Genomic DNA, 12,933 nt, shown 5'->3' with positions numbered 1-12,933 from the left:
TCAGTGTTGGAGAGCAAACGTGGTGTTCCAGTCAGTAAGAGAAGGCTATTCCGAGAGGTTAATAGACTAAGCGAGATGTAAAAACCCTCGTTCAGCTCATTCTCCACCCTCCCACGGTGTCAGCGTCCTTCATCATAGATGACCACAAAGCTCCCCATTTGACCTGCTTTTGACTTCTTCTGTTTGCACCTTTTCACGGAGTCCATGTCAATCTCAGGTACCTTTTACCCCAAAACGCATGCTTCACTGCACTTTAATTTTCCTGCAGTAAATAAATAGCCCTTGCAAGCTTCCCTGAAGTAACTCTATCCAAACCCAAGGATTCAGAGACTATGGGCTCAGATAAAAATCTGAAACCAAGCAATCTTTCCAGACATAATTAGAAATAGACAGGTAAATGTTTTAAAAACTACTCCTTCACTGCTGCCAGGTTTTCTGAAGTACGTATACTCTTCCTATAAGGCTGGCTACTGAAATAGCCTACTGGTCTGAATTTCCTTAAGAGAGTATGACAAAGAAAACAACCCCCCAGTGGCCTCTGGGGGTGTGGAAACTGGGTCTCCGAGTTGGCTGGGCAAGAAGGAAGCAAACGTTTGTGTGCTGCTCCCAAGGCCCCTCTCCTCTGAGCCACTCAGGGTTCCCTCTCTTGCTGGCAAGGGCCTGTGAAGAGCGTGGGCCCTGAAGTCCCAGCAGGAACAGGACCTCCCTGGAGGCCAGGCCTGCTTCTCACCGCTGTCTACTGTGCTTTCTCCCTCTGCTTTCCAATGCCACCAGCTGGACAGTGCTGCAGGGAAGGATCGGGCGCCCAGAGAACCCATTCCGAGTGGCCCTGGAGTACATCTCAAGTGGAAACCGGAGCCTGTCCGCGGTAGACTTCTTCGCCCTGAAGAACTGCAGCGAAGGTATGTGAGTCTGGTTTCCTCCTCCCTCCTCGACAGCTCGTGGCCTCGAGTGTGTCCACAGCCTTCTGCCCTGGTCGGCTGGGAATGCTCGCACTTCCTCGGAAAGTCAGCAGTGCTGAGGGGCTGTCTCGTAATATCTGCTGCACTTAAAACTTAGAACTTGGTCTTGAGTAGATAACATATTAGCTTAAATTCTCTGGCTGCCAAGTGATTTCACCATTTTTCTTAAATTTTTATTGGGGATATATCAAATGTGTACAAAAAAAATAGAATGATGCAATAGACTAGAATAATGAACCCTAATATACCCTCAACCCAGTTTCAGTAATTATCAGCATTCTGCCGTTTTTGTCTCACCCATGTCTCCACCCACTTACAATTAAGTATTTTAAATGATTTGGTGAAGCTACTATCAAGGAACAACATGAGAAATGGTTGAATGTCGAGTTTTTCACTTAGTAAAAACCGTTAGAGCTCGGTCCCGTGTCATTGAAGTCTGTTTGCGTAAGTCCCCCATTGTGAGTTCATTTCGAGACGGCATCTCTCCCCTGAGCATAATTTATCTTTTTTTTTCTTTTTGCCAGAGAACTCACTCAATCACAGTAATCATAGCTGTGTAGTTTTTTAATAAGTGTATTTCCCCCTTCCTCAACAGAAATTTTTATCTCTATTCCTATTTTTCAAGATCTTATTTTATGTGATTCTTTCTGCCTCAGTTCTGATTGGAGAGCAGGATGAAATAGATCGTGAGTAGATACAGGGTGGGGAAAAGTAGGTTTACAGTTGTTTGTATGGAAAATAATACAGTAACCAATAAATAGTAATACAAGAATAAACCGTTTCATGTGCTCACAACTGTAAACCTACCTTTGCCCAGTGTGTGTATGATCTTCCCTTGACCCTACAGAAGGCCTAGGATCACGATCACAGATGTCCCTCACTGCTCCCCACGAGTAAAGGGTACAGGAGACGGAACTAGGAGAATCTTTAGGGAAAAGTTGATTTTGTTACTGCTCTTCTCCTGCTGCACCTTCTCTGCCCAGAGGCTCACCGGGGAGGGAGCTCACACCTATACAAAGGAGTCTGCAGTCTCAGGGTGAAGAGTGGGCAGGAAGGAAGCCCATGGCACCTGCAGAGGTAACTTCTCGATTCAGACCACTCAGGCATCCCCACGAAGGCCTGTAGCACAGCCATCTGCCACATGTACAGGCCTGGTTTTCAATCTTGTGCCTCCTGGAGCTTGGGTATGAGAGGGATGCCCTGAGGTAGGGAGCTACACTGACCACCCAGCTCCTTATACTGCTGTGTCTCTTCACTCACGGCTCGTTGTGCAAGAACTTTTACAAAGTATGTGCATGTGTGTGTGTATGTGTGTGTGTGTGTGTTTCCCTTTAATCAAAACTGGTTTCTGTGTGGAAGAAAGAAAAATCACCATAATGTGATAGATTGAACTTCAGTTCAAGTTGAAGAGGTGGTTAACCTGGGACGTGAGGCAATGTACAAGAAACATGTGGTTTGGGAGTAAGCCAGGAGCTTGTACAAATGTTTCCGCACTCACAAACCTAGGGATTTGTGAGTGCCTCTGGACATCATCAATCCCCGTAGATGTCAAGGGCCCGAGTACCGTCCAAAAGAGGGCATGTGTTGAAATGGAGCCAGTTAACAGGGATGTGGCAGGGAGACGGTGTCAGTTTCCAGAACCGGCTTAATCTCATTTGAGCGACCTCAGGAGAAGGCACTAAGAGCTTACAAATCTGGAAATATCAGGTTCATCACAACTACTTCTGCAAGGATTATTTGTATCATTGATCAAGGATCTCAACAGTTGCACAGACTTTTTTTCTTCCTTAGCCCTACAACTCCCTTTACCAATAAAATTCTTATTCTGTAGCTTTTGCTGCATTTGCAGTGAGTCTGTTGTAGAGTTTAAAAAGACCTGTTTATTTTCTGCCTCTCCACTCTTATGAAACCAAGAGAGTTGACCTCTCTTTCTCTAATGATCCAGAAAGTGTTTCTTCTGGCAAGACACTTGCTTAGTGGAGGGAGGAAAGAAATCTGCCTCTAATTCTCTGGGGAAGGTGGATGGGCCAAGAGACCTAGGAAGATTCTAATGGTCTAGCCATCTTCCTTCAGAGGCTCCAGGTCCAAGAACACCTGGGGTCCATGGGGAAGCAGACATTCTCTGAATTCCTTCTCTGAATTGGACTCTCGTGGCCACTGGGGTGTGAAGGGGTCAGTGTGGATCAGTAAGGCAGAGAGCGGGGAAGAACACAGTGATCCCAGTGTTTCCTGAGCATGTCTAACTTTTCCGCCCATAGCAGAACAAATTCAGGTGCACATTAGTTGGTATGAACAACAAAAAAATAACAAGAAGAAGCCTCCTAAAACTATGCTCATGTATTTAAAGAAGAGTTATTTGGGAGGCAGACTCAAGGCCCATTTGATGTAGGCAAATGTCCATGTGTTCTGAGGTCATTGCTTTGGTTAGATTATGAAGGGGAGGACAGAAGTCGTATCTATGAGAGGAGTGAACAGGGCTGGTGAAGTGCTAACCAGAATTGCAGATAGGTCTACAGGATGTCTGGTCTAGTTCCTGATAGTCACTTGGTCCCCCCTATGAGGCATAGAGGTGCATGGAAGGAAACACATCCGTAGAACTCCTTGGCTCACATGAAGAGAGGTGCCATTTTAGTTAATCCAGAGAAGCCCTTACAGGGGATATTGAGGCCATTCTCCCTGCGTAAGATCTGGTGTCTGTCTGTGGGTGTCATCAGAGCAGAGGCCATGCCTCTGTCCTCTCTGAATCCTGACACCTATCACCATGTATAACAGTTAATAGGTGCTCAGTTAACAAGCAATAACAGCTAACATCAGGGAAGTACTTACCATGTGCGAAGGCAAAAAGAGGTGTGATATCTCCTATGATCTTTACAGTAATGCTCTGTACTCAGCAGGAAGGCTGTCATAACCCCCACATTACCTGTGAGGGGTTATTCTACTACCTTTTGTAGCTCAGAAGGGAGGAGGACCCAAGGTGTGAAATGAAGGCCCAGCACCATGAACACTTTGAAACACACGTCTCAGAAGAGTTGGAGATATACAGCTATCTTAACCTTTTTGGGCCTAAAATGATGGCATTTAAAGTAGATCAAGGTCTTCGAACATTTTTAGAGGCTGCACCTTCATCCCAAGTCTTACTTAGAAGTCCATTATATAAAGTTATACCAGCAAAGCTGCCCTGGGGGAGGGAGGGCAGGGAGCTCAGACTCACCCACTCCACAGCCTTTGACACCCCCTTATACACGAGGCATTTTACGAAGTACAGTTTGAGAACCCCCGGACAGTCTGGTTTTCAACCCCCCTATTCACTGCAGCCTTTTGATCTCACAGCTCTGCACTTGAAATGTGACAGCCAAAAACAGTTATATTAACCATACCTCCTTTAAATGATTAAGATTAAGCATAAGGGTATTATACGTCGAATGTAGGCCATTTTTACAAGGCAGGTTTTTGCCCCCATGGGTCCTGGCTTTGAGATGCTAGGTATGGAGCTAATATGAATGTTTCCAGTGGAAAATGTGCAGCATCTCCAGCCCCACGCCCTCTCTCACCTGCCCACCAAAGACAATGATGGGCAGTGGAGGGCGTCTTCCTTGGGCCAGGAAAGGACAAGAGGAAAGGAGTGGAGCTAAACAAACAGATTCTGATGTTGGCCAGCCGTGTGGACCCGATCAGCTTCTGGAGCAGGCTCCAAAATCCGCTGGGTGATATCAGGGATAACCTCATTGGCTCCTGGCAGCCTGGCCCAAACTGGGCATTTTCTGTTCTGACAGCAAGCAAGGCACCACAGAATTCTCAGTCTGCACATGTAAAAGTCTGTCACCGTGGTCGTCTGTTTCAAGGTTGCCTGCAGAAAAGTCTGTATGTAGCAGACACATCCGTCCATCTATCCATGCATTCACTCATTCACTCGACAGACATTTACTGAGCGAATACTAAGCTGATAGCATCCTGATACGGATATAATCGTGTTGCTTTAATTGTGTGTGGCGGCCGTAAGATCTCCATTCTACTTTGCACAGAAACTGTTCCCCAAAGGGCATCCCTGACTGACATGTAATTTGCACCAGAGATCTTGAATAGTTTCTCCATTTGCAGAGATGTCTTCCTCCAAACTAGTGCCAATGTTCCTTTCTAAAAAAGACACAGAGTGAGCACTGAACTAGCAATCAGAGGCTTTAAGTCCCCTTTCCACCTCTGATTTGCCGTAGGTAGCCAACTCTGGATCAGAAGGGGCATTAAAGGCCTCCCCCAGAATGGCACACTGACCATTCTTTTAATTTAAAATAAGACTAACAATATGTCAGTGGTTTCCCAAAACTGACCTTAATCATGAGGGCAATGAGAAGATGGCTGTGGAGGTGCATTGTCGATTATGCCCCGAGCTACCTGACCTCTCTGGGCGTCACCTGGCTGAAGCCTTAAAAGCAGAGCCACTCCCTCTGTGCTGCTCAGTTTCTCATGGAGAAAATACTATTCACAAAAATAAATTGGCTCTCAACTCCTCCTCCAAACATTTGTGATGTTAACGCCCAGGGGGCAGAGAGCCACAGCATGGCCAAGCTGAGACCGACACCCAAGGCAGCTCCACCTGGCTGGGTCACTTCAAGCCACTGACTCGGCTCTGCAGTGGTGGGACGTGTGCTTGGAAACAAAAGCTGAGGAGGCGTAGCAGCCACAGCGCAGCGTCCTCAATTAGTCCTCACTCTGTCCTCCAGGCGGAAGGCAAACCCCCATTTTCCAAACACTCTCCTTTTTAACTCCCTTTCTAAAGCTTCCTGAGCGTAATTTATCTGTGGACAGCACTGCACTGTTTAGAAGATAAACACTAAAATGAGGACTTCATCCAGCCACTGATATTTCTCGTGCTTTCCCAACAGCATGCCTCCCCCGCCCCCGCCAAGGCTCTGCTCCAGCCGGGGCACGTGGAGAGCGCTCTCCCTCTCGGCCTTTCGCTCCGTCTTTGGAAATCCTGCACCTCTTTCACAGCTCAGCTCAGGTGTGGTCTTCGCCAAGAAGCCTCAGCTCAGGGTTGTTCCCGTGCATTTCTATTTTAGGACCGTCGGCTTCTTTCTGGGGTTATTTAGGTGTCTCGCTCAGTAGATGACAAGTTCCTAGAATCAAGACTGCCTCTTCTTAATCTCCGTATTCCAATTGTTAAAAAGTAACAGTGTTTTCCTTGTGGTAAGCACTGAGTAAGGGTATTCCTGTTACAATGTCAGAGAGACATTACTGATAACTGGGGTTCTTTGGCATGAGACGGAATGAGGGTGGAATCCCAGCTTCATCACTTACCACCCTTTTGAGTTTAGAAGAATTTTTTTAAGTCTATGAGTTTGATTTTCTCATTAGTAGATGGGGCTAATAACATGTAATTATAAGTTTGTTGGGAAATTAAAACTGATATTGTGTGTAGGGCCCCTATCACTGTGCTTGGCACAGCGAATGCCATCATCTTCTCCCTCCTGGGTCCCCTGACTGAGCAGGATGCCCTCGTGCTGGAACCAGGGCTGAACGGCGCTCCACAGCCACCCCAGGGTGTGCTTGCAGGGTCGCGCCCACATTTCGTGTTCTGCCTGGGTCTCGTGTGAACCTATGGGCCCAGGGAAGGGTTACTGCCCACATTTCATGTTCTGCCTGGGTCTCGTGTGAACCTATGGGCCCAGGGAAGGGTTACCACATTCCCAGCAGGGACTGACAGCCCAGATCCACGTTCTGATTCTGAAGGCAGCTGCCTCTCTTCTGCACTCCCTACAATCTATGCTTTTATCTCTAATAAAGTCATTTTTCCCTTTGTGACAGGGTGCACAACATTCACTGTGCCATGAAAAGGGGAGGGAGGGTTTAACCCCGTGGGGGTGGTTGGAGGCCAGGGGAGGGCCCGGCAGTCCTTGAACCTGCCTCCCACGTGGCTTTCCTCAGGCAGGCCGCGCTCAGGGTCTGAAACAGCGGGGCCCGGAGCTGGTGGAAGAAGGGAAGGGTTTTGCCAGTTCCTGCTTTTCCTACCGATATATAACTGCCATTGGCGGAGGTTTTCTAACTTTGGAATGGCTTGTTCATATCACTAATAAAGCCAATTAAATATGCCCATCGAGCACTGAGGAACAATAATGATTTGCTTGGGCACCTGTTTTAAATATTGGACTGTTGGAAATCACCCAGAAGGAGGGGCAGCCACAAAGGTTTTAAATATAAATAAATAAGGATCTAGTGTGCTGAGGTCGGTCATTGTACTCCCAGAAGGAAATTATGTTTAAATTACAACTACATGAAAGAAACAATTGAAAAGATTAATCACCCTCAAATAATTGGTCTATTTTACAAGTAATTTAGAGCAATATTCAGTCATCGACATCAATGTCTAGAGGTAAAATAGTAATGAATTTCATTCTTTACCGTATTTATTTTATTAATGGTACTAAATGGTGCTGTTACTGCTTATAAATATTTCATAACTTTTAATTCATTAAATGTTCAAAGAATTTCCAAAAGCATTTATTAGTTTTAAGTAACTCTGAGTATTAATATGTGATTAACATTCTGCCTGGGCGATTTAAAAAATTATTGTTTTGGGTAATGGGAGTCCCTTCAAAGGTGGAGGATCAAACCCCAGTTATTAATAAGACGTTGCTCCAGCTGGTGGTGGACGAGGGGCTTGGTGAAACTGCATTCCCTTCCTAGGGCTCCAGGGCCCCTCTTACAACCACTGCTTAAAATCGGCTATGAAGTAACAAGGTGGACTGAGATAAATGAATGCTAGAGACGACAAGAGAAATGTCAGTTTGGACATTGGTGTCAACCCACTGTGTCTTCCATACCCTGTCCATCTTCCTGGGACAGCAGAATCCATACGTCCCAACTTCACCTGCTGTCCCCGCATCTCTCATTCTTTGCTAGGGGCCTTCGTGAGTGTCATGGGCAAAAAGATGCAACAGAAAGAAAAGCAAGGGACACTGCGTCATGGACAGTGGAAGGGAGCAGGGTTTGGATAAGAAAAACGTGGATTTGAATTCTGACCGTGTTGGGTGGGTGCCGTGTGTTCATTATACCCAGCAGAACTAGGTCATTCATGAATGAAGTGAAGACACTGGTCCCTGCCCTGGGGTCCATGTGAGGATTAAATGTGACAGTGTGACATAGTGCCTGCAAACCTAGTGGGGAATGAGACAGGGTCAGTTCTGCCCCTCCCTAGGTCAAACAGCTTATCATGGCAGCGCTCACCCAGCAGCCTTGGCAACTGTTAATTGAACAGTTGATGCAAACAATTGTTTGAACAGTTGGTGCAGACAATTGATGTGAGTCATCAAGGAACACTGGATTAACCCTAAATTGCTCAGGTGGGGTCTGGGTAAAGTTTAAAGATGTTCCCTGGAGGAGGGACGGGATGAGTCTGTTCTCAGTGCTCTGCCTGAGATCGGGTGACTCCAAAGCCTTGTCCACACAGGAACTGGCTAAAGGCATTTGGCTGTGGGCAGACTGGGAGGGGCCAGGATCAGTAAGTGGGTCAGGATAAAGCGGGGCCAGTAATTCTCACACTTGGACACTCACACCTTGAGGACACGCAGTGTGTTCTGGGAATGTGCAAACCCACGAATCCACAGAGCTTCAGTTTTAGCAAAAGGTGGAGGGGGCACATTTTTATATGAAAACTAGCATGACTATATCTTGCACTCCAGTGCACACTGCACACAAATTTTAAGATAAAGCATGGGCTTCAAAGATGTTTCTTGCTCATGGTGATCCCCAGATCCTGGAGGATGACTTCACTCTTCTCTGCTACTTGGGCCACATCAAGGGAAAGTTGGTGAAGCACCCCTCCAGGGAGACAGAGAGATACGGGAGAAAGAAGGAGGTACAGCCGGGCCCGGGATCATCTGCTGGGATGCCAGAGTGAGAGGGCAGGTGTCCTCGTGTTACCAGCCATAGGTGTGCAGGTGTTAGGCAGAGTCCCAAGCCAATACCAGAGACAGCAGTGGGGCCCTAACCCACCAAACCAGGAAGAGAAGGGCTCAGTTCCTAAAACTGAGGGACAAGGTCAAGGCCAGACTAACCACATATATTAGATTTTAAAGTCCCCTGTGCATTGACCTAAAGCCTCTTAAATTTCCCCAAGGACAGAATTGATCTCAGAGTTGGTTTGGTTTTGTTTTGTTTTGTTTTGTTTTGTTTTGTTTTGTTTTGTTTTGTTTTGTTTGGAGGGGGACACAGGGAGGGGTACTAAACATATCTGAAGAACTGGGAGCCATTGTAGTTCCTCTTTGCCCAGACCCCTGGACAGAGCTCCTCCCACCTGGAGCTGTGGGGACCAGACTGCAAAGTCCTGAAGAGTGGAGGGCCGTGAGCAAGGGCTGAGGGAGCCGTCTGCTTGCTAATGGGCAGAGGCTGGGAGGACGAGAGCACGCACTGTTGGGATACAATGCTTTTTCTCTTTTTATTAACGGGTACTTTGATGCTTCTGGTATTGTCTGTCTTCAGGTTATGCTGCAAACGCGGTTTCTGTGGCACTTTCGCTTGTCTTTCTTGCTGTGGTTTTGGGGAGGAGAAAACACTGGGAAGCAGTGGCTGGCAGCCGCCCAGCAGGCCCCGCAATGCGCAGCTTGTACACCGCATAGCCCGTGGTCTATGTGATCCCTCCTTTCCTCGCGCCGGCGTTCTGGGATTCTCTGAGCAGCATTGGGGTGAATGTACAGCCTTTTGGATTTTGCTGCTTCTGCTCTTTCATTTAACTCCTAGCCAGCATTTTGTGTCTATAAAACGCTTAACAAACATTGACTAATTATCCTTCATTAATCATTCATGCAACTAGTAGAGCAGGGTCTTATCATTTCCTTCCAGAACAGGGGTGTAATATCCTGTCTAGATCCCAAGTCACATGCAGGGGGGATGGGCCATCACGGCAGCACTGCGACCCTCTCAAGCACACTGCAGGGAGTGGGGCCGGAAGGTGGGCATGGGCTCTGTGAAGCTGCAACCTCACTGGGCTGCCTTTTTGCTGTAATGAACAGGAAGGAGAAGCCACATCGCTGGCCAATGGCAGCTGAAAGGCAATAAACTTTAATTACAGGCTTCTTCCTGGAAATTCACATGGACATAATAAGTCTGTTGTCTTAACAGGCCCAGAGAGGTTGAATGCCTCAACTTTTCTTTTGCTTTTCTAAGCTGATGCTTTCGATCATCTGTGAAATGTAAATATAATGAAGACACGGGCTTTGATTAGCTCCCCAGGGCTACAGGGACAGGCGGCCTGGGTCAGGAGGCAGCCCGTCTGTAAGTTTATGGTTCAGAAGCACACGGCAGTGCTGATGAACGAGCTGTCGCAGCTGGGAACAGCAGTAGAATGGCCTGCAGAGGGTCACTGTGGTCTGGGGAGGGCTGGGAACTGACGGCTCCCTACATCCCCCCCCAAAGGTCAAGGAGAGCCTGTGAGTAACCTGAAGCCTCTGTCCTGTGCGTTCGGGCTAGCCAGTACAGAAAGTTGGGGTGAGAAATTCCTAGGATTGCATTATGTGGGCCAGAGCAGAAAGCAGAAAATTGATGGTCTCTGTTTCCCTTACCTTCCCATCTCCATCTTTCTTGTTAGTGCCCAGACTCAACCCCTTACCTGCTGGCCTTCACACACTCTCCCCGGAATACGTGTGTATATTAATGCGAGAGGGCTGTCCTACCCATTCACTGCCATTTTCGCCCCCCCACAGACACACCCTGACAGGGCCCTTTTGCCCATTTCTCTCTCCACCCCTAACCAGGGACTATTTGCAATGCCAAAGCACTTACTCAATTCACAGAGTTATGTCATTTGTTTGCTCTGTGTGATAATGAGTAAGTAAAGGTACGCTGACCACGTCCCTTCTCTAGTGTTTGTTTTGACATCTCGTGAACAGCCTCTCCCTGCATCTCCACACCCCCTTTGCCCTGCTTCTCTCAGACTCTGGCTATCTTTATCTTTTTGCTTGTCTATTAATTCATTCTCACTTCTCGGCTTTCTTCCTCTCATTATATAAGAAGGAGAAAAGTAGGTCATTGAACTGGTCATCTAATCGCTGCGGCCACACCTCAGTTACCAGAGAAGGCTGCTCTGCTCTCGCCCCAGGCTCTGCGCCCATGGACAGGGGCTGAAATGGTCAGACTGGCCACACGGGGGCCAGATCTGGGGTGTGTACATACAGCCTCTTCTTCTCTTTTCTTCCTTACTCTAAGCATAGACTGCCTCCTCTCCTCCTTTTCCCCTTCACCTGTTATTCTTCCTTTCCCTTCATGTGCCTGTCACTCCTTCATTAAGAGACGTCACCCCACACACACACACACATATGTTCACAAACATGCACGCACATGCGTACACTCACAAACACATGCAGACACATGAACAATGAGGGGTTTTATGGGGCATTTGGACATAGTGACCCTAAAGAGGTCCTCGAGAGCAAGGCCACACAGAGCTTGCAGTTGGAAAGCTAGGTCTTACCTGAGTCTGAGACTCTTCCCGCTGTCCACCATGTGGTGAAGGCAAGGATCTAGGTAGATAAGATGGCCCAGCATTCTCCTCTTGGAATCACGCAGTTAAACTGGAGTGAGCTCCCAGGTCGTGGGAGCTGAGGTCACACTCAGGACATAGGAAAACCCTGGAAGCCAGGAAGAAGAGTCTGGGGAACACTCATGTCCAGCAAAGCACAGAGGTCAAGCTCGTAGCACACGCTGAAGGTTTTCTGCCTGATCTTCCCCAGTCTTTAGTGAAGTCACATTGAACACCCCATCTCCTGCAGTTGTAGTCCAGGAGTTTTTTCTGGGCTTTGGCCAGGGTTTTAAAGGATTTAAGTATTGCTAACTCCAGATTGATGATGGCAGTAGTGATCCATAGGATTCTCCAAGGAAATGACAAATCTCAGAAAAAGAGGGAGGCTGGGAGGGATGGAATGGGGGTGGGAGGAAAAGGCTGTGCGTTCTAGCCACTCCCACCACCGTGTGCCCAACTTGAAGGTTCTGAGCTTACATGGATGAAGGCAGGTAGAATCCCCCCACCCGGTAACTGTCCAGATGCATTTACTAGGCTCCCCATTTCACCACCACCGAGGAACTGGACTCCACAGCAGGAACCCAAATCCTCTTTTTTAGTACACATTTGCATTTCTGTGTTATTATGTTATCTAGTGCAATGTCATCAGAAGCCTCACTGACTTACGACATGCTGCCATCTCTCATCATTGGTTTTTGCTTTATCAGAGATTAAAAACATAGCCAAGAAGCCACACAGTCACCATTTGATGGGATATTGTGTCCAGCATAGAACTCCCCCTGCACACCCAGCCCCACCCTTGGTCTAGGGCACAAACAACCCCACTAAGTGAGATATGAGGTGCTCTGCAGTCCAGCGCTCTGCAGAGCTCCAGCAATATGTCGTTGAACGCAGGTGGATCATTCAAGTACCACAGCCTGTTTGACTTTTGCTTGTGCTATTTTTAACTCCTGCTAAGTTGCAAGTCTTCCCCCTCATCTCTGCATCCCTAACACTTGGCTCAAAGCCTGGCACACCACACGGACTCCATGAATTTTTGCGGAGTGTTGAATGAGGAAATGAACAAATAAGTTGAGAGAGGGTGGTATGGGAAAGTGTCTCTGAATGCAGAGTGGAAAATTGAGATCAGTAGCCAGAAAATGTAAGCAAGGCCAATACGTCAATATTGCAGGTAATTTCAGATATCCACATAATCATTTAAGGGCATTCTACTTTGCCAGTATAGGCAGGGACAAACACACCCAGTAGCATAAGCTTAAATTCCCAATTCTTCTCTGCCAAGAAAATGATAATAATACTTAATAGTAATAGCAAATATGAACCCCCTCTCCACACCATCTAGAATCCCCTTCCAAGTCCCCAAACTCCGCCAGGCCCTCCCAGAGAGGTGATCAGAGATAAACCCACCCCCCCCCACCACACCCAGGATTCCTGAAGGTGGAGTTTTGCTGTTTCTCTGAA

At 47.4% G+C, this 12,933-nt stretch overlaps 1 protein-coding gene across 1 annotated transcript in view; it reads left to right on the top strand.

Annotated features, from left to right (window-relative positions):
• ALK (ALK receptor tyrosine kinase) overlaps positions 1–12,933 on the top strand; it is a 634,712-nt gene that overhangs the window by 479,738 nt on the left and 142,041 nt on the right. Inside the window, exon 5 of the mRNA XM_037146752.2 lies at positions 775–902. Coding sequence (XP_037002647.2) covers positions 775–902 — 128 coding nt within the window. The remainder of the gene's footprint in view (positions 1–774; positions 903–12,933) is intronic.

The sequence above is a fragment of the Artibeus jamaicensis genome, unplaced genomic scaffold (genome assembly GCF_021234435.1).
Source record: "Artibeus jamaicensis isolate MK-2021 breed Jamaican fruit bat unplaced genomic scaffold, CSHL_Jam_final contig_465, whole genome shotgun sequence".
In the NCBI taxonomy this organism is placed as follows: Eukaryota; Metazoa; Chordata; class Mammalia; order Chiroptera; family Phyllostomidae; genus Artibeus; species Artibeus jamaicensis.
The sequence above is the reverse complement of the archived record's forward strand: the minus strand, read 5'-3'. Positions and strand labels throughout refer to the sequence as shown.